This window comes from Camponotus vicinus, unplaced genomic scaffold (genome assembly GCF_025532165.1).
Source record: "Camponotus vicinus isolate PSW18456_S1 unplaced genomic scaffold, iyCamVici1.0 SCAF_8, whole genome shotgun sequence".
Classification (NCBI taxonomy): domain Eukaryota; kingdom Metazoa; phylum Arthropoda; class Insecta; order Hymenoptera; family Formicidae; genus Camponotus; species Camponotus vicinus.
The window spans coordinates 4,747,040-4,769,884 of NW_028141980.1; the positions used below are offsets into that span (position 1 = coordinate 4,747,040).

General features: G+C 34.3%; 1 protein-coding gene and 1 pseudogene across 1 annotated transcript in view; one reads left to right on the forward strand and one right to left on the reverse strand.

Annotated features, from left to right (window-relative positions):
* Positions 1 to 5,012: 5,012 nt before the first annotated feature.
* On the forward strand, positions 5,013 to 8,090 carry LOC145976325 (uncharacterized; annotated as a pseudogene).
* Positions 8,091 to 14,926: 6,836 nt separating this feature from the next.
* The window catches only part of LOC145976327 (uncharacterized), a 30,558-nt gene continuing 22,639 nt past the window's right edge, over positions 14,927 to 22,845 (reverse strand). The window contains exons 4-6 of the mRNA XM_083107389.1: positions 15,926 to 16,396; positions 15,680 to 15,839; positions 14,927 to 14,941 (exon numbers count right to left, since the gene is read on the reverse strand). Coding sequence (XP_082963515.1) covers positions 16,131 to 16,396 — 266 coding nt within the window. The 3' untranslated portion in view covers positions 14,927 to 14,941; positions 15,680 to 15,839; positions 15,926 to 16,130. The remainder of the gene's footprint in view (positions 14,942 to 15,679; positions 15,840 to 15,925; positions 16,397 to 22,845) is intronic.

The following is a 22,845-nucleotide window of genomic DNA, read 5'->3' on the forward strand; positions in this document are numbered from 1 at the left end:
CAATCTTCCCGAGAACCAGATCTTTTTATTTTAAAAATTCTTTAGATAGAGAGGCTTCGAACATAAAGCCGTACCAATAGATACGGGACAGTTAGAGTTTCTCATAACAACTTTTCATCTCATAATTCACGAATTTATTTAGAGTTTCGTTAACGCTATCTCGACTGGCCATTCTCAGTATTAGATTTGTTAAAGTTTAATGGCGATACCCGCGGGTTAGGTTGCGTTATTCTAAGCGCTATCTTTATTCCTAAGAAGAATCGCTTTGCATTTCGAATGCAAGTCGATCCTTGATTTCTTTCTTCCACGAAATCGTTTCGAGGAAAGAAAAGAATCGTGGAGTCCACCGGACGTAACACTATTAATAGAACATTTTAATGGTCCTTTGACAAATAATTGCACATCTCCACAATACAGAAAAATACAAACAAATAATTATTGTTTAGATATTTCAAAAGTAGCTGACAGATTTGTAGAATTAAAAAATAATATAATTGTTGAAATTAAAAATTTTGCTTCTTGTGAAAATTGTATATGTTTATTAGGTTACACGTATACTAAGCAAGATAATTTTTATTCAAAGCCATGTTCGTCATCCTTATTTAATATTCAATATATAAAAAATGATAATAATTTACTTCAAGTATGGAACATTAATTTTATCAAAAGAAAGTTGGTGGTGTTACCTTATAAAAACAATCTTATTTCATTTCCACTTTTACATATATAAATAATTTACATATACAGGGTGATTCAAAATAACCCCTGTGTCCCTGAAATGACATATTCTTGAATCAATTCTAAGACGATTTTTCCTTCGGCAAAATTTCGTCCGAAGCTTAGTTTTTGAATTATTAAAGGAAGTAGTTAACGTATGACGGGTCGAATACAAGAGGCAGGCAAGGGTGGCACGATTCACCGTCAGACGCGGGAGCTTACGCGGGGCGCCTGCTGCGATCAGCTGATCGCTATACACATTCAGACACACATGCGAACATATACATTCTCTCTCTGTCTGTCTGTCTGTCTGTCTCTCTCTCTCTCTCTCTCTCATTCGCTCACTCACCTGTAAATTTTTTTTTTTTTTTTTTACGAGAGAGGGGAAAATGCATTTTATGCATACCCACCGGTCGATCCAGTGAGTTATGTGGGATTCGAGTACCAAGTCGAATTACCAACTCGGTACTCCCTACTCACTAAAAACCCCTCTCTTTTCACGAATTTCCTTTAACACACTGTCTCTCTGACTTCCCGAGATCTGTTTTCACATAACGTCAAAAAATAGTTATTATTACCTTGTTCGATGACTTTTGATGTATTGCTGTAATTGCTTGAAGGAGAAATGAATTGTCCGATAGATCGTACGTTCTCAAATTTAACGTAGATATCACGTTGCAAAAGACAAGAAATCCACACTAAATTATTAACTGAAAGTTTTTCTTCTTTCATGAACTGTATTCTTTTATTAAACTTTAACATAATCACATTTATTTACTCACTCGATGAGACGAGAAATTTACTAATGACTCTATCACTAATCACTATTAATCACTGTCGAATAATAATTGTTGGCGATTAAAAATCACTCGATGAAAGAAACACGCGCGGACACGTTACTACACGACGCGACGACGCGACAATGCGACGATAATTACGACTCGGCGACTGCAAGCAGTTTTTTGTCATGGTAGGTAACATAATAATAATATTAATATGTTAAATGTTTATTATGTTTACCGCATTCTTCAATCGAACACATGATCGCGTTCGATAGCGCCAGTAGTACCTTAACCTACCGCAACCTACCATGACAAAAAACTGCTTGCAGTCGCCGAGTCGTAATTATCGTCGCATTGTCGCGTCGTCGCGTCGTCGCGTCGTGTAGTAACGTGTCCGCGCGTGTTTCTTTCATCGAGTGATTTTTAATCGCCAACAATTATTATTCGACAGTGATTAATAGTGATTAGTGATAGAGTCATTAGTAAATTTCTCGTCTCATCGAGTGAGTAAATAAATGTGATTATGTTAAAGTTTAATAAAAGAATACAGTTCATGAAAGAAGAAAAACTTTCAGTTAATAATTTAGTGTGGATTTCTTGTCTTTTGCAACGTGATATCTACGTTAAATTTGAGAACGTACGATCTATCGGACAATTCATTTCTCCTTCAAGCAATTACAGCAATACATCAAAAGTCATCGAACAAGGTAATAATAACTATTTTTTGACGTTATGTGAAAACAGATCTCGGGAAGTCAGAGAGACAGTGTGTTAAAGGAAATTCGTGAAAAGAGAGGGGTTTTTAGTGAGTAGGGAGTACCGAGTTGGTAATTCGACTTGGTACTCGAATCCCACATAACTCACTGGATCGACCGGTGGGTATGCATAAAATGCATTTTCCCCTCTCTCGTAAAAAAAAAAAAAAAAAAATTTACAGGTGAGTGAGCGAATGAGAGAGAGAGAGAGAGAGAGAGACAGACAGACAGACAGACAGAGAGAGAATGTATATGTTCGCATGTGTGTCTGTATGTGTATAGCGATCAGCTGATCGCAGCAGGCGCCCCGCGTAAGCTCCCGCGTCTGACGGTGAATCGTGCCACCCTTGCCTGCCTCTTGTATTCGACCCGTCATACGTTAATTACTTCCTTTAATAATTCAAAAACTAAGCTTCGGACGAAATTTTGCCGAAGGAAAAATCGTCTTAGAATTGATTCAAGAATATGTCATTTCAGGGACACAGGGGTTATTTTGAATCACCCTGTATATAAATATATATATTAATACATAAATTACATATATAAATAATTTACATATATAAATTAATGCCATAATTTTAATTTGCTTAAAAATTATAATATTTTATAATTTTTAATTTGATATTAGCTACTTTTTTATAATTTGTTTATTTATATGTATATGTAATATTATTTCTTTTTGTTGTCAAATATCAAAAACCTGCTGATAAGATGACCCAGATAGACATATGTCAGCATATTGCCTGTATAATGACAAAATTTTAAAATTGAAAATGCTTGCATGAACATTGAAAGATGCGTCCTCATATGACATGAGTGTTATCAGCAAGTGAAAGAGATCTTCTGATGCTGTAAAGATTCCGACAATATGCTGCTTATTTTGCCAGAAATAGAACGCAATTAATCCGACATTATTGGAGCAATAAGAAATGAATATATTCATTAAAATCATAATAAATGAATAGTAAGCCCTATCCCGACAAAAACAGTACGTGAAATCCACGTTATTACCACGTAGATTAATATCGTTGAATCCACGTAGATATTCGAGTGGATAATCCGCTCAAAAACGGTACTAGAATCTACGTGGAATCTATGTGAAAATTTCATGAACTTTCAAGACATATTACTTTTTTCATTTTTGATAAGTGACTATCTTGGACATTTATGAAAGTATATAAATACACTCGGCCATAAGAATAATTTTATTTTTATTTATATTTTATTTTTAATATACGCAATAAATAGGCTATCAACCATTTATCCGTATAATTTCAAATAATCTGTTTCATATTCCGAATCCCAACAAGCGATCCAGATTATTAAACAAATTATTTTAAATTAAATCAGTTTATTAAATTAAACTGATTAAAGGACCGTCTACAATGAAAATAATATCGGTGGAGTGGACGATGGAGTAAGGCGTAAGACTAGGAGTAATGCGAAATGGAAAAGAACTATTCGCTTACGCCTTACTTCACCGTCCAACTCCACCAATATTACTTCCATCGTAGACGGTCCTTAAAAGAAAAAATAAACTTCGGACCGTGTTAGTATCAGTTCTTTATATACACTTATGACGAAAAGTTGAATACGAGTTAGCTAATTTCATGCAGCGCCGCATAGCGGCAAAGCGAGGAAGCATATTCTATATATGTACTATTACATATTTAGAAACATACAGATATAATCTTTTTTTTAGCAAACTTTTTTATCTTTCTGAAAGATTTCAGAAATATTGCAAATACAATATTATATAAAATATAAATATTATAAATATTATAAAAAACATGATGCAGGTATATTTCTGAAATATTTCAGATACAAAATTACAATTGAAAAATTTTAATAAAATATCTTTTAACATTACAATATTACCGAGTCGTTAAATGATTAATCATAATTTCAATAGAAATATCCACATGAAATCTACATTGATATTTCGAGAATAAAGTACCTCGATGTAATAATGAAAAAAAAAAGTTGTATCCACGTAGATAATTCGTGGATAAATCTGCATCCACGTAAGCCACGTAAAATACGTGGATTCGACGAGGTGTGACGTAACTGTTTTTGTCGGGCGCTGTACTACACCGCTCCCTGAGCGGCAAATAATAAGTAGCAATAGAATGTGATTGTTCTTACATTTCCAACCAATCATGTTTAATTTGTACTCTCTCTCTATCACGTTTAATTTTTACATAAATATAGAATAACAAAAATAAAGAGTTAAAAGATTATTTTCTTGGTCGTTTCATATGTTAAATGCAACACTACCCTATATAAATTAATACTAATGAGAAACAGCAAAATGACAGCATAATGCCAGCATTTTGTGCACACACAAATTTATTTCTAATACCTAAGATATAACTGAATTGTAATATGCAATATTTTATGTCAATAAAATATGTGTGCTGTGTATTTCTAAATGACAATACAAAATTAAAATAGCATAAGAACGCAACTACCTCATAAATACATTACAATGCAATAATACTAAATTAACAATCGTCAAATAGCTTGCTTCAATTATTGCTCCTACAAATAATACAATTACAACATAATTTTATATTAGAAACATTTCCTATAATGATTGCAGTTGTGCGTTTATAGCAAAGTGCAACATATTGCTATACCGTGAAATACACAAAATATATGATAACAATATGACATCATAATACCTACATTTAAAGTTATTTGTAATTTTATGCTGTTCTAATTGCATCACAAAGTATACATAAAATGTTTGCATGGTATGTTCAGCATATCTGTCTATCTGGGGATTTGGTTCGTCGTCAAATTTGATGATGAAAACATAGTGGAAGCTGTACCGAATACCTGGTACATGAAAAAAAAATTCCAATGTTATTGGCCATCTGAAGGCACGACAAAAAGTGCTATAATTAATTTGATAAAGAACAAACATTCTCCTGAAGCAAATAATTGGATGCTCTATGGAGCTAGTATTTTGGGCACTTACGGTAAAGTACACATTTACACACACACGCACACGCACACGCGCACACACACACACACACACACACATATATATATATAATACATATCTATATATATATACACTTTTACATATATTATATATTTTACAATTTTTTTATATATATTTTTATGTAGCAACTATATTATAGAAGTAATAATTATATTTATCGCTCTTATTATGATAATTTATTTTTAACTAGAAAGACACTTTGTATTAATTTTTCATTTTTATAATTATTTTAATTGAATTGTAAATTATTTATTTAAAATATGATTTTGTAGGCACCTATAAAGTAGCTCAACGAAAAGCTAATAAAGCAAGAGTGACAAACAATCTTTCTTCCAACACTGGATTTAAAAAAAAAAAGTAATACAAAACAAAGAAAACGGTGCAAGAAATCTGAAAGTGAATATGAAGTATCATCTGAAACATCAGAAATATTTTCATCAGATGATGACATAATGTATCCTGAGCCCCCAACTGGATCAAGCGATAGTAAGTAAAAATATAATAATTGTATAATATTATACTCATGTTAATATAATAATTGTATAATATTATACTCATGTTTTGTAACAAAAAATTTAAACATTTTGAGGAAAATATAATAAAGTAATTAATATTAGAAAATACGAAAATGCATAAAACAACTTTAAAATTCTGTATATATACATACATATATATATACACACAGAATGTATATATATTTTTTGTTGATAATACATACTTTTAACTTAATATTTATATAGCATTATATATTTAATTTACATTTTCTCTTCTAGGGATGACAGTAGAAAATAATACTAATGAAAATAATCTACAGAATACAGAACTAATACTAATATAATTACTTCTAATACTACTAGTTCTACTTCTTGTACTAATAATGTAATTATTCCTGGTACTACTTCTAGTTTTGCTTTTAGTAATACTGCATTAAAAACTGCATTAAATCGTAAACTTGATTCGACTTGTGAACCAAATAGTGAGAAAGGTATATTTCATATTTTACATTTAATAATTTACCATAATATACAAAGTGCGACACACAAATTGGGATGAGATCTAGCATTTATTGTGTTAAAGATAGAAAAAATATTTCAGACAATAGCTCTTAAAGAAAAAATTTGTACTGCTCGCAAAATCATATTTTTTCTTTAAGACAAAAATGTGTGTTTTATTTTGTATATTGATCGAGTTTCTTTCACTAGAGCTCCCAATTACGTGACGTACCTTTAGACGTAATACAATACACATAAATATATAATCTTAAAGTTATAGATCTTGGAAAAAATATTATTATACTATATTACTTTATTTATAATAATTTTTATTTTAGCATTTGAAAAACGTGTTTTAAGAGAATTACACATACTCAATTTAAAAGTGGATGATATTTCTGAAACAGTTAATGCTCTACTAAAAGCTACAGCAGATGAAGAATCATCACAAAAATCATTTACGTGTAATAATAATGTTCCCGATATTATTCAATCATTTCCTGTAAATGAAGATTCCTTAGCTCGATTAGAAGATTGGCTAATGAATTCTGGAGAAAATAAAACAATATTGGTAAGAAAAATCAATATATTTTTCTTGTAAATAAAAAAAGAAATAGTGTCAAAAAATTAGTATTACATTTGAATATTGATAATTTTTTGAATATCTGTAATTTGTAATATATTCAAGATATTTTTGTATATTTAAGATATTTTTATATATTTAACTCTTTTTATATTTAAAAATATCTGTAAAAATTATATACACTATGTTTAATAATGTAAATAAATAATTAAATGACCATCTTCTTATATTATGTTAGGCTAAAAATTTAAGTCGTATAGGAGGATGCAACGTTAAAGAAGTTGTTCGACGGATTATGTATCACGTTTTTACTAACGAAGTTGGTATAGCTTATTCATGGGAAGGAGCTAAAAAAAAGAAAACTTTTAAAAATTTAGTTGTGGCATCGAGTATTCTCTGTAAGTTTTACTAAATTGCTTTTATAAAATGTCTTTCTTTTATTCTCTTATAATTTATTGTAATTCTTATCAACGCATTATAATTCTCTCTTAAGAATAGATTACTATACATTCGATATAGTTTTTATTTTTAATATCTATTAGCTAAAACGTGTAGTAGTAAAATGTTTTGTATATCATAATAAATATCTTTTATGCAATAGAATTTCGTACTGAGAGCATAACATATATATTTTCGAGCATCATACATGTTTTAATATCTTTTATTTATCGGCATTATATCTCATATATGCATTTATATCTCATATATTATTATACTTATTAAAATATGGCTCTAATTTTAATTCAGTTTATATAAAAGTTTACTTTATATACAAATTAAGTTAAGATAAAAAAATATAGTTTTAAATTGTGTATAAAATTAGAGAAGAAAACAAAGTATTAGTCTGAATGTATAATTACACTTTAAATATGTTCAAATGAATATGAATTTTAAAAATATAAATATATAAAACTCTTTAATATGTAATATATTATATTGTATGTGTACACACACACACACACACACACACACACACACACACACACACAAACACACACATACATATACAATATATAATATATATAATTTTTATAATAATTTATAAAAATATTTATAGCTGCTGTACGACTTAACAAGAAGACTCAAGAGGCCACAGATTCGGAAATAATATGTTTCATAAAAGCATGGCTAGTGAGAAGTAAAGATCGTTTCAATAATAATAATAAAAATAAAAATATAGCACAAACAGATGAAAGAACTCCACAAACAGATGAAAGACCTCCACAAACAAATGAAAGAACCGAAAATTGATTTATTAACAAAAAAATTATAACGTCTATAATAATATCTAAGTATTATTATTTCAGTATATATAATTATCAGTATATATAATTTGTTTTTTTTTACTTTATATATATATATTCTATAAATCAGAATTAACTTATGCAATTTGATTTTTAGTTATTATATCTAATAATTCTCTTATTGTTTAGATAATGATGAATTTTTATTTTTTAATTTTTAATTTACTTAAAATATTTAAAAAATATGCAGTTTTTGTTTATGGTGCAATATTGCAATTATATAAAATAAATAAAATATGGTATATATTGATAAAAAAATATATTAATTCTTTTCATCTATTCTGGGATCATACAACATATGTATGTATATAAATATTTAACATAAAAAAATATATTTTTATGTATTACAATAAACAAACATTATTTTCAAAATTAAATTTTGTGTTCAGTCATCATACCTTTTAATACTATTAAGTAGATATACATATATAGATATAGATATACATACATATATATAGATAGAAATATAGATATTATATAAAGATATATATATATATATATATATATATATGTTTAATAAATATTTGTCTTATGAAAAAAGCAAATAATTAAAAAAAAGTGCAAATTATGTTATTAATCTTTTGTTATTTTATGAAATAATCTATAGAATATGTAACACATTCTATATAAACTCGGTAGAAAAATGGAACAAATTAATGACGAGCAGTGTGCATATATGTATGAAGAATATATATACATGGTAGGTACATATGTATACGAAGAATGTATATGTAGAAAGTATATACATGGTATGTACATATGTATGAAGAATGTATGTACAGAAAGTATATACATTCTTCATACGTATATGTACATACCATCTATATACAAAAAAATATATACATTCTTCATACATATATGTACATACCATCTATATACAGAGAAGTATATACACTCTTCATACATATATGTACATACCATGTATATACTTTCTGCGAATACATAGTATGTACTCATATGTATAAAGAATGGATGGACAAAGTGTATATACATTGCATGTACTAATTATGTACATATGTATGTACCATGGATCTTCTATGTATATTTTTCCGGTTACATTTGCACGTATATTTCACATCCTATGTATGTAAATTCTATCAAGAATGTATATACATAGAATATACAATATACATAAATGTACATACATTGTATATACTAAGTATATTTTAATGTTTTATGGGTATTAATATATAATTGTCCAAAATATCAAACCAATATCTCATAAACATTTTTCATCTTTGGCATAAATAATTGCATTCACATAAATATGTATTTTGCTTACGACAATAAAATTTATATTTTTGATAACAATTGCATTTTATTTTATTGCTATCATTTTCTAGTAATATAATGAAAGGTCTTTAGCAAAATCTAAGAAACTTCAAACTCGAACTATTTATGTTTTGTGTCATTTTCTCTCTTATAATTTCTTTTATTCATTCTTATAAAATAATAGCTGTTGTCAAAAATGAATCTTACTGTCGTAAGTAAAATACATATTTATGTAAATAGTATTATGCAATTATTATGCAAAAATTAAAAATGTTTTTGAGATATTGGTCTTATATTTTAGGTAATTATATATCAATATATGATTATATTATCAATATATGATATATGTGTAATTATGTGACATTATATGTAACAAATGTGTTGTTAGTTTATAGTTATATATTTTCATTTTTTAAATTTTCATTTTTCAAACTCAGTAAACAGTTTGTCAGTAAGAAGTTCGTCTAGAGTTACGTAATATTCAGTATTTTATTTAAAATATTCAGTAATTATAATATAGAATTTTTGTTTTACGAATTTAATCATGAAATATATACAATGAACAAAAATATGCAATAAAAATGCGAAAATAAGAATTATTTTTTATTATAAGAAAATTAATTAATAATATATGATATAATAGTGCTATACTGATAATAAAATACTGTTGATATAATAAATGAATATATGAATGAATATATTTTGTGTAAATAATTTCTTATAAAGATAGACAAAACATCCCTTTTTTCCTTGTGTATATATAAAAACACATTTTATTAAATTAATAATAATTGAAATATTTTTCGTGCCAAAGTAAAAATTGTAATTATCAATCTAGTATACCCAGCCAGCACATATTAGTTCATAGAATATCCTCCGATCTTCCGCTAGGAAGATTTGAATATTCGTAGAAGTTCTTTTTAAGAAGATAGATATTCTGGAAATATTCTTATGTTTTTAAAAGTACACTATCTTAAATATTCTAATAACATTCTTCAAGATTATTCCTATACATATACATAGAATATTGTTACGTCCAGACCCTTGAAAGGTCGGGCCATCTGGAAGGACGCAACCTACTTACCCGGTGACACACTTATCGGGCGTGTGTATAGATCGGGTCGAGCGCACTGTCAGGGGCCTGGCACAGGTCAGTGACCAGAATGGTCCCTTTAACTCTGTGAGTGTCCTAGGCCGTTACGCTCGTCGGTCCCTTTTCGGTAAGAGAATCGAATCTCTTTTACTCGGGACGGGACCCTGTGCGATTTCGAGAATTGAGGGAATGAGAACGGGTACCAAAAATTAAATGAAAATTTTATCGTAAATTACCATTTATTCATTAATCAGTTGTTTGAGCGATATAAAATATGTTTACATAAAGATCCTTTTTTAAAAATACAAAATATAATTGAAAAAAAATGTTTTTGTGTGTTGTTTTGTATATGTTAGGGAATTTCCGCGGGTGTTACATTGGTTCGGAGGACGTCAGCCAGGATAAAAGGTGGGAAGTCTAATCTTCAGGTAATTTATCCTGGCTGGATTATTACAAAATTAATTTTATTTCAATTTTTCTATTTAAACATATGTATTATAAAGTTAAAGGGGAGAGGACAAAGGGTCAAGGATTTTCAAATTGGATAGTGGACGGAGGGAATTTCTTCCACAGGGCTTGTATAGGAACTCCTAATGGAAGGTGGGAGCCAGGGAGATACCACACAATTATAGCATCGGGAGGGGCACTGGTTAGGTAGCGACAGAACTCCTCGTGGTCCACAGGACCGGGGCCCACGCGAAAAGATCCTTCGGGAATGGGGAAGTCGATGAGGGGAAACTGGGATAGGAAATAACCTAGAGGGTGAGAAGGGGGAGGTTCAGGAGTTTCGGGACTGTTAGGAGGTCCCGACGGGGAATCGAGAGGGAAGTCGAAGGGGCTGGAATCCTCTTCGAGGTCGGGAAGATCTCTCGCAAAATTTCCCAGAGCCTCGCCGAATTCAGAAAATTCTGAGGAGGTGGAAGGGGAAGGAGGATCTGAGTCGAGGGTGATAACAGGTATGGGAGGAGTACGCTCCCGGACAGGAGGTGAGGGGGAACGAGGGGGTTCGGGAGAAGGCAAAGGAGAGGGTTCAAATACAAGGGTAGACGGGGAAGGAGAAAGTTCTGGTGGGAGCGGGGTACGAGATCTGGGGGGTGAACCAGGCGAAGGCGCGGGGCCCGGAACAGGTGTACCGGGGGAGGTCGAGGAATGCCCTGGGGACGAGATTGGAGAATAATTCGGGATAAGGGATGAGGAAGAGGGGTTAGGAGGGTGTGTGTTAGTGTCGAGTTTATTACTGTCTATACTAGTGGTCGAACGATTTACTGGACCGCCGATAGCTTGAGCCAGCCCTTCTCTTAACCGTTTGTTCCGGCGATTCCGCCAACGCCTATTGTTTGACCGCGAATTATGAGGCGACATACTTATTGTAAACGTTGCAAGGTGTTGAAAAAGAAATTTAATCCGACCGGAGCTGAAAGCGCAGGTGGGTGGCTGTTGGTTGAAAATGAGTGGAATGCTCAGTTGATCCAAAGTTCACCTCACTCACTTCACTTACTTATTGACAATGATTGAATTTAAACAGATACTCTGTGCTGCACGAAAGAGGTGTCGTAATTTCTTTAAAATGAACTGTGTTCTATGAACTGTGAACTGAAGAGTGTCCGCGTCTTCGGCTCGCGAGTTTTAAGGATTTTACTCCTCCCTTCTGGATGGTGGGGAATCTTTTTAGGCGAATTAAATGATTTCTATTACTCCCTTCCTAAGGTCAAGGAGCTTGATTTTTTTAAAAGGAGAGGGATCTCTTAAGATTTTAATTGGTTAAGCCCTTTGGCTCGAGACTTAGCTCCATCCAGTAGAGAGTGGGAGTGAGCTGATTATCTTATCGCTTGGCGATTTGGCGATTCGGAGAACGCTCGAGGGTGGCCCGAACGAGCGCACGTGCACTATCAATTTCAAGAATATTGCTGTATGTTTAGATTTTGACAATCTTCCCGAGAACCAGATCTTTATTTTAAAATTTCTTTAGATAGAGAGGCTTCGAATATAAAGCCGTACCAATAGATACGGGACAGTTAGAGTTTCTCATAACAATTCACGAATTTATTTAGAGTTTCGTTAACGCTATCTCGACTGGCCATTCTCAGTATTAGATTTGTTAAAGTTTAATGGCGATACCCGCGGGTTAGGTTGCGTTCTTCTAAGCGCTATCTTTATTCCTAAGAAGAATCGCTTTGCATTTCGAATGCAAGTCGATCCTTAATTTCTTTCTTCCACGAAATCGTTTCGAAGAAAGAAAAGAATCGTGGAGTCCACCGGACGTAACAATATTCTATACACGATTTGATTTTCTGCTAGAAATATTATTGCGTATATCGTTCCTACGGAAAAATATACTACTGCTAGTATTAAATTTCTGTAAGGCGACATTCCAGCTGTACTTGAGCCCAGGTCCACAATAGGTGATTTAAGCTTTAAGCCTTAAGAAATTGATTAATCACAGTCGAGTATTTTCCTCATACTTGACTGCGATTGGTCAATTTCTTACGGCTTAGGGCTTAAATTATCTATTGTAGACCCGGCCTGAAAGAAAAATGTGATTAATAAATGGAAAACAACATATATATATAAAATATTATATATTTATATGTAATATTTTTCACAATATTATTAGTAATAATTATTGAAAAGAATAGTAATTATAATAATTGAAAGACAAAATAAAATAACATGTTTTTAAAACAGATTTCTAAAATAAAAAAAAACAGGTAATTATAATCATTGTAGATCTAGGAGTTTGTAGAAAAGATCTAGGATCTTTTGGGCAATTTAAAAATTCTTTGCTCTCTATACGAGATAAAATTTGCAAGAGATCTTTTAGAGCTTCATGTTTAATATTATGTTTTACTGCCCAATTTTTTAAATCATCTAAAATATTTATATTAGTAATCTGAATAGGATTAAGGTTATTATCTATTGTAACATTGTGTAATTGAGATATATTTGATTCATCGTCAAGTATACATGTAGAAATTGAATCTGAGGAAGTATCCTGATCATCATTAATATGATATGTGTTAGATGTATCATCAATATTGATGTGTTTTAAACATTCAACATTGTTCGTATTTGAACTAGAAGCATCGGTATTATCATTATCATTATTTAAATGCTGATGTAATATAGAATTAACTTCCTTTCTTATAGTTCGATAAAAATAACTATTAATTTTACGCTTTGTCTTTGGCATTGTTATCAAAAAGTTGGCTATAAACAGAATTTAAATGATTAAATATGTGTATACTTATAATTACATTAGGCGATTTTTGGCGATCGTTTGATATAGCAACCAATGTGTACCAGAATGTACACATTGGTTGCTATACCAAACGATCGCCAATAATTGGCTATTATATATTCATCATTTTACTTACTTATATAACACACATCTCCCAGTGAACAAAGTAATATAGCAGCAATGTAGTGGCAATGTAACCGAATATAACAGTTATATTATCAGAATGTTACATGTACATTACATGTAAGTTACTTTTTCCGACTCAGCAATATAACATGTTATATAACGTGTTATCTAACCGTTACATAACAGTAAATGTAACTGTAATATAACAAATATTATAGCTGTTATATAAATGCAATATAATAGTAGATATAACTGTAATGTTACAGTTATATTGAGGTGATAAGCGTGTTACAAAAGTTGAATAAAAATATATTGATTCAAAATTCTTATTTATTCATAAAATGTATGTATTACACCAAACAAAATAATTATAATGTGTATCAAATCAATAAGATTAAAATGTAACAAACTTAAAACGAGATTAGTAATATATTTTTTATATTAGGAACATATATCTTTTACATTTCCTGCAAACTTTGTCTATCGACTAGATACGATATTAATAGTGACTAATAGGTACTAATCGACTAGATACCGAGTGATGATGGCTGTGATAAAATAATACGTGGGTTCTTGCATGTCGCTATCACATGTCGCTATCACAGTTACATATAATACATATCCCACCTCTTTATTGCGCGTTACATTACATGTGTATATTATTATTTGTACGTGGTGTTACGCATCACTCGTTAAGGATGGCAATTCCGGTGCAGACTTTTTTATTCCGATGTATAGTGAATTTCTTCAATAGTCTAGATACTATATAATAATGTTTATAAAAAAAAAATAAGAAAAAGACTTTTTGACAAAGGACACAAAGGCATTTTTTTCACGGTTGTATATGACAATAGCAAAAGTATCTTTATCTTTTATTTAAAGAAGATAAACTCTGTAACCTTGTTAAGAGTTTGCCTCTTTCTCCCTTGCCTCCGTTGTCTTTCTTCTCTCTGCTTTTTTCTTCTCTTTTTCTGTTGTTCGAGTTCGTCGTTGTTTAGCAAACCGGAACCATTCTGCGACGATCTCTTCAAATTCAATTTCCTTCATTGTCGGATATGTAAAATAGCATCTGTGAACAAATTAATATAATTAATGATGTAAATTGTAAATACAATGTGAAACATCTAAAGACTAGATAATAAATCAGAGTAAATTTAGATTTATTAGGGTTGACGGGGCTAACTTCTAACAGTGGGGTTATTATGATAAACAATTGAACGAGGTGAAGTAACCAATTATTTTGCATTTTGTTTCGTTCTATTTTTATTTAGATACTAAAACGATTATAGTATAAATTATTTGGGTTTTTATATAAAAACCGACCATGTTTGCAGGTCTAAATACCACACAGCTCTTATATTTGCCCTACTCTAAGTGAAAAATGTTAAAAATTAGATTTAAAATATAACTTTTTTATATTTATAAAATTTCTGTAACAAAAACTTAAAGATATTCGACAACAATTCGACATTTTTGGCAAAAATTAAAATTCTTCACAATATTATCATGGAATGAGAAATGCCTATAAAATCTAATCCTTTCAAATAGCATTGCAAGAAACCATAAAGACAATTATATAAAAAATAAGTTAATTTTTCGAATCGATATCGACAATGCTGATTGGGAACACTTATTCCTAACTATAATAATTATTATATACATTATTGAACTGTCTGTTTGCAGCAAGAGCATTATTCAGTCAATGTTTCTGCCAAAAATCGGATTATAGAAAAGGAGAAACCGTATTCTCAAACAACGTTAAAATGGTATTTTCTGGTGTTAAAATCTCGGATATTATATTATTTACCTTGCATTATTTTTATAATACATAGACCTTCAATGCAAAAGTTTCCCTTCCGTCCTTTCCATGAACATAACTCTGCGCAGGAATTTGTGAAGATCTTTGTGCAAATTCTTTGGATGTCCTCACGCGCTGTGTGACCTCCAATTTTCCATACAAATGTATTCTGCAATAGAAATATTATTATTATATTTGCAACAAATTGAACAAAATTTGATCTATCTTCGTGAGATATTGAAAGAATTAACTTACGAATTGTTCTTTCACTTCCGAATTTTCATGGATTTTTTTCTCGAAGGCTTCAATCTCCGCGATCGATTTTAATGGCAGAAGATGCGCTACGAGGCCGACATTTCCTGAAAACATAGGTCTTCCGCGTTCGACTTTCTGATGAAGCTCTCGTAGTTCTACTTGAATCGATGCGAGCATCCGAATAATTATTCTTGAATATTCTACATCAGAATAAATAATAGACAATATCGAAAGTATTGAGATGTTCCTTGTAAATGTCCAATGTCCAATAAGTCCAGTCAGTTTCATCTTCCTGATTACGGTCCATCACTTCCATGCCATCAAAGGCTTTTCTGGCAAGCGTTGAAACTTCAGAAAAATTTTCTTTCTTGCGAGTTGCTGGACTCGCAACCATCGCAACCGGACTCGGAATCGTCATGTATGGGTCATCCACGTTTTCTGCTTCCTCGTCTGTGTCGCGTTGGTCTTCATCTATAGCACAACAGAAGATATCATTAGGGTCTGACCAGAACGGCTGATTTATAATTTTAAGACAATGTTTTATGTTTTAAGTCTTTGTTTTTAGTAACGTACAATACTGTCTTTTGTCTCAAGTCTTAATCATATGTACGAAGTGTTAACGTTTGTAAGGAATAAACATGAGTAGATATGGGCCACTATGGTGCGTCAAAACAAACCCCCACCACTCGGCCCTGGCGCCGTGGGCGTGGCCAGGTGAAGTGGAGGGAGGCGTTCTGATTGGTAGAAACAATGCCCCACCTCCCGAAGTCTCGATTTTGATTGGCTTGCACCATAGTGGCCCAGAGTTTGATTGGCTTGCACCATAGTGGTCCAGAGTTTGATTGGCTCGCACCATAGTGGCCCAGAGCTGCGATTGGTCGACGCCGGCTGTGTCGCCGATTTATCAAATTTTTATTTCCCTACCTCCGCGGTACTAGACTCGAAGAAGCAATCCTCCTCCCACTCCAGCCCTGGCCCACCTGTATAGGGTTCCGAGTCAAATTCCCGTTACCTAGCCCTTAGTCGCTCTCGCTACGTCTTGGCAGAACGAACCCCCCCCCACCTACCGACTTTCGGAGGGTAGCCGGCGGTATATGTCTCGAGGAAACAATCCTTACCTCCCCATTCCGTCTCGGGGCCCGCTATGGAATATCGAAACAAGCCCCCTCCGCTCGAACGGTTCATGACGCACTTTATCGGAAAAAGAGACAAAGCATCTCAGTAGGAGACAATAATTATTATAATTATTATAATTATTATAATTAGACTACATTGCACTACAGAGGTAAAAAGATGAACATGCGGATGATTGAACGCGAGGCGGGGGTGTTATAAAGGAAGAAGGGAAAAGTTAAAAGTATTAAACACGAATTAAGATAAAAAATTTTCACATTTATTAATATTTTTCAAAACCAGCCATTTTTTTATAAAATTTTTGCTTATTATTAATATACAGAAATATATACAAAGAAGAATTATATTTATATTGTTATAAATTTTACATTTTTCTTATGCTACTTACAATATTTATAATTCTATTTTTTAAAATAAAATCGGAAAATGCGCGACTTTTATTTAAAAAAGAAAAAGTCACCCAAGAAATAAGAATATTGTTATACCGCCACATATCCGTATGGTAGCGAATATCTGCTATTGATAAATCTACGCTTTACTAATACCGGCGCACATATTTTTGTTTCACTTCGCGTAACAAATTCATGAAACGCCGTACGTCGAATCGCATTAAAGCGTAGATTTATCGAAGTTTCGTTATTTTCTTCTTCTTCGTTTTCCTGTGTGTCTTTTTCTCTCGCTAATAGTAGCTTTTTTATAGCATTAAAATTAATTCGTCGCGAGTTCTCGTAATTGAGAGTAATACCCTTAACTTTACAAGTTTCGTGAGTATTACCCTCCGGTGTTCGCACGATGTAGGCGTAAAATTTCGGGCCCCCGGACACGAACGCCTCGATATAGCTACCGCGGCCGTAGCTTTCGAGTTCATCCGTCATGTCGCCTAGAAAATTTCCCGTAGGCGGCATGTATTCGTTCGAATCACCGGTGCTTATAAAAATACACGAATCCGTATCGTAATATAATACACGACGATCTAAACGTTCTAGGTACTCGTACAATTTTAAACGCGCTAGTGCAGTCGTATACGCTGCTATCACGACGTTTGTTATCGGCGAGGAAACGAGAGCCTCTTGTCGCAGTCGCCACGAAACATACATTACCTCGTCATTCACGGGTAATATGTCGGTTATCTCGTATTCGGCGCTCGTTAGTAATGTCGCGAAACGTTGTTGTGTTTTTACGATTTCGGTAGTCGGCAAATTGGATCGTTGGCCGAATTTTCCCCAGAATGAATTTAAGCACAGTTTCGCAACCGAGCGTAAACCGGGATTCCGCGCGATGTTTCGCTTATCAAGAACGATACCCTCAGTTTTTTCATATTCCCTCAAGTATCGCTCTTTTGCCTCATCGTCGTTTTCCCCGCATTCGCCCGGCCAACCACTGGCTTCCTGTTTAAGCTGTAAAAACGTATTAATATATTCGGCGAACAATCCACCTTGCCGCGACGCACGATCGTATTGGCTAACTCTATATTGCCAAATTTCGCTTACCGATGTTACGAGATAACCTTTCTCGACGGCCTTGCGTGATTCGCAGGTTACCTAGGTACCCTCGAATTCACGCTCGCTATCATTATGAGTGCACGGTGTCTGAGAAAATGTTTCGCAGCAACTACGACATAACGCGAAGAGTAATTTTCCTCGTACGCGATGCGGAAGTACAGGGTGAAATAAATCACGAGGTGGGATACTCTACAGCGTATGAGACCTTCGAGCGAGTCGAAATTATAATTCGGTAACCTTCCGACTAACGCGCTACATTCATCGCCGACGTAAATTTCCGGATGACCGATCGGAAAAGCGCCCGTCTTCAATACAAACGGGTATAATGAGCATACGTCGACGTAGCGTATTTTCTCCGTACCTGTGACTTCGTATTGAGTTGCGATATTTCCCGTACGCCCACCGAAAAACGCGTCGCGAGGATCGAGCGGTGGTGTTTCTACCATCGGATGGTTCGCGAGAAAATCATACATTACGCGATTGTCGCGCATTTCTTGGTCGAAGGCGCACTCCCACTTTTCCGACACTATGTATCCCCGCTGACGAAGGCGCCATGAAACTGCGAGAGTTCGTTCATATCGCGAATTTAATGTATCTCCGCGATCCTCCCCCGACGAAAGCGCTTTATCGCGATTTACAGCGAAACAAGTTGGACATCCGTGCCAAAAGCAACCGTGAAATTGCAACACGTGACGCTGCGTCCTTCCCGCAACAGACGTTTCGAAATAACCATCGACGAGCGTACCCTCGATCGTGCGATATTCCCGCGCACGCCCCGCGTGATTTATACGACAGTCGAGTTCGCGCTCCATCCATATCAGCCATTGTAAGGCTTTACGCGAATGATTGCTCGCGCATCTGTATCCCCCCGTAGGAATAATGCCTATCGTATCGGCTTGCAAAAAGTTTTTCCGGAAAACCGTCATGCAGGTCGAAGCAATAGTTGTACATTCCTCGAACGGGCATACATTTCCGCGATCTAGGAAAATTTTTCTAAACGCTACGCACGCTCGTCGAAGAATATCAACATCGTTACGACAATAGCGCACTATCTCGCGTTGGAAGTCGAACACGGTATTTTTTTCCCTCATTTCGGTATGCCATGTGAGAAAGCGTTCGCGCTCTTGCGATTTCATGTTATCCGGAGAATAATATTGTACATCGGGTAACGGTCCGACGTACGTTTGATTTTCGATAGTATTAAATAAATGCGGAAAAATGCCCTTATCCTCAGTATCCTTTAGCCCGAAAGCCTTAGATAATTCGGATAAGCGCATCGGCATATAATTAACGCTATCGATGAATTTTGTATGTCCCGCGGTTAAAAGAATAATTTTTGTGCCGTTTAAAATTACTTTCGATTCAATATCCCTACAATTTTCCACGATATATTTCAAAATAAATTGCGCGTCGAACGCTTTCGCATTATGCGCTATACAAATTATGTGTTTAAAATATTTTACCGGACGCGTAACGAAATACGAATCTACAAACTGTTTAACCGGATCGTGTTGAAATACGAACTCTCGCACTCCGCACCAACGACACCACACGGACATGTTATTTTCCCCCACGCATGCTTCACAAATCTGTTGCGCGATGCATAGCGTCGGAATATGTTTTTTTATATTTCCCGTTCCTTCGACCGTCTCGTCCTGCCGCGTTTCGAAATCGTAAAATACGAAAGCCACACGTCCCTTTCCGCGTTCATATGCACGTTCGTTCTTTTCCGCGTTATCACATATGTTCCGTGCTTCTTCTTCTCTCGTGCTAGATATATCTACCTCATCCGGTACCATCGCTGATGAAGATGGCCCGGCAGAGGAAATATCGACACGTTGTCGAAGAGGTTGCATATAACACATATGATTGCGCGGTTGTTGTGAACGGCATAATTTGCAATAAGAAACGCCGCATTCGTGTTTTAAATTCGATTTAACGATACGCCCGCAACTATCGCAAAATCGCACGATGCTACAAACATTAGCGCGTGTTCTACCGTCGTACGATTTCTCGCTACGATGACGCTCGAAACACCTTGCACCGTAAAATAGCCGATTGCACGCGTCGCATTTTATTTCGGCGTAAGTGGAATCGCACGGTGGTGCGGATAAGCATCGCGGGCATTTATTTAAGCACCGGTGACTATTGGGTCTATCGTTTCGGAAGCCTACATTACACGCTACGCAATAATCGCGAGTACCAGCGGCGGCTTTTAAATTTAAAATAGGATTATAATGTCGCGAATCCTCGTAATACATGATATTTAATCGCCGCGAGGACTCGCGTCCGAGAGAAGCGAGTATTTCGGCACCGTCATACATCGGTTTTTCGCCGCGACCGAAAGTATTAAAATTATACACAATAATCGCGATATTGTCGGCGGCGAAATAACGCTGGAAACGTTCGATTTCACGAATTCCACAACCCTCTTCCGGTATTGCGACACCGGCATTTCTCGTTAATTGCAATGCACATTCGCGTTGTAACGAAGAATGCTGATATCTTATCGCGTTCCATTTCTCATGCAGCTCACCCGTACGGATATTACCGCGCTCGCTATAAGTTTGAGCTACTACGAGAGCTCGAGGGAAGCACAGGTTATCGGAATTATTAATTTCGACTATCGAACGTTTCGCGACATCCCCCCGTGTTAACGTGACGCGACCGCGACCCGAAGGCATCGAGACATTATAAACCCGTATGTTAAATTGGTCGGCGATATCGAGACCACCGGCGCTCTGTGCTAACGAACTCACAAGTCTCCAAATGTCCTCGTAACTCAAATCACGCGCCGGACGAAAAGATATACCCGCAGGACCATGCGATAAATTCGGCGAATCAAACGATAATCCTACGTAATCGCCCGGTTCACATGAATTTAACGCATACGCGTGAATTTCGCGAAACGCGTTTTCTAACGAGTGATATATATCGTTGCCTTCAATCAACGGATGTATCGCGAAACTCGCTTCTCTACCGATTACCCGGAATCTTCTAAATTGTCGCGCATTTTCCGATATTAAATTTACAAAATTAAAATTATTATTTCCGACCTGTTGGTGAAGTTGTTGCTGCTGCTGCTGCTGCTGCTGTTGTTGCTGTTGTTGTTGTTGCTGTTGCTGCTGGTACTCATGCTCCTCCTCCTCGTCCTCTTCACCCTCCTCGGTCTCGGATGAAATATTTTCCGAGCGGGGTAACTCGGCTACCTCCCCCTCAGTCTCATCCTCTTCCGCTTCTTCTTCCTCATTGGTGTGGGAGAGCGCTGAATTTTGTTGGCCGTCAACACCACCTCCGTATTGTACTGTTAAAAAACCGTATAAATTATAAATACTATTTTTGTTATTTTTATTATTTTAATATTTTTATACTCGAATGTAATCCGTACTATAAATATTATAATACAACGAAATAATCTCACCTTTTTAGCAATATTTGTTGTTTTTTATTCCGCTACTAATATTCTGGGGAATAGCTAATCCCCCAGCGACGAGTTTCTAAAGAAAAATTAAGAATTTGGATTAAATTCGAGCATAAAAATATATCGAGAAATAAATTATTAAAGTTACCTTCTCTGGAGGGAGCGTATATATTTTCCTCTTCTTCCTCTCTCACAGTCTCTTCTTCTTCTTCTTCTTCTTCTTCCAGCACTATCACTTCTTCCTCTTCCTGCACTTCTTCTTCTTCTTCCCCACTCTCTTCTGGCTCTTCTTCGTTAATCTCCACTCTCTCGCGCTCCTCCATCTCTCGCGGAAATTCTAATAATATTTTAAGATTCGAATATTTAATATTATAGAAACAAAATTTAAAACAGTTCTAAAATTATTTTTATATTTGAATTTTCGTTTTAGCCTATTTTGTACATAATCATCATCTTTACCCGGCGAGAACACTTCGCTATCAGGGCTACTGATTGCATATGTGATGTCGTCAGCGTTCATGTTTTCCTCGTCGTCGTCGTCGTCAAGAACGACAACGGGAATCGCCGGATTTTCCTCGAGTAATCGCGGTCTTCCTGAAATGTAGAATATTTTTTATTAGTATTGATTATTTTTTTTTATTACTACCGAACATTCTATCCGAGAAAAATTAGCACTCGTTTTCATTACGTGCAAAACTTACGCGAAGGACCTGCCTCGGTTTCTTCCTCTGCGCGGCGTCTACGTGAAGGTCGCACTATCGCTGTTCTCGCGAGATTATTGTTTCCTGTGATTAATTAGTAATTAAATATTTAACTTTATAATCGCGATTTTTCGTATTTTTTCTTTGAAAGCAAAAATAAAT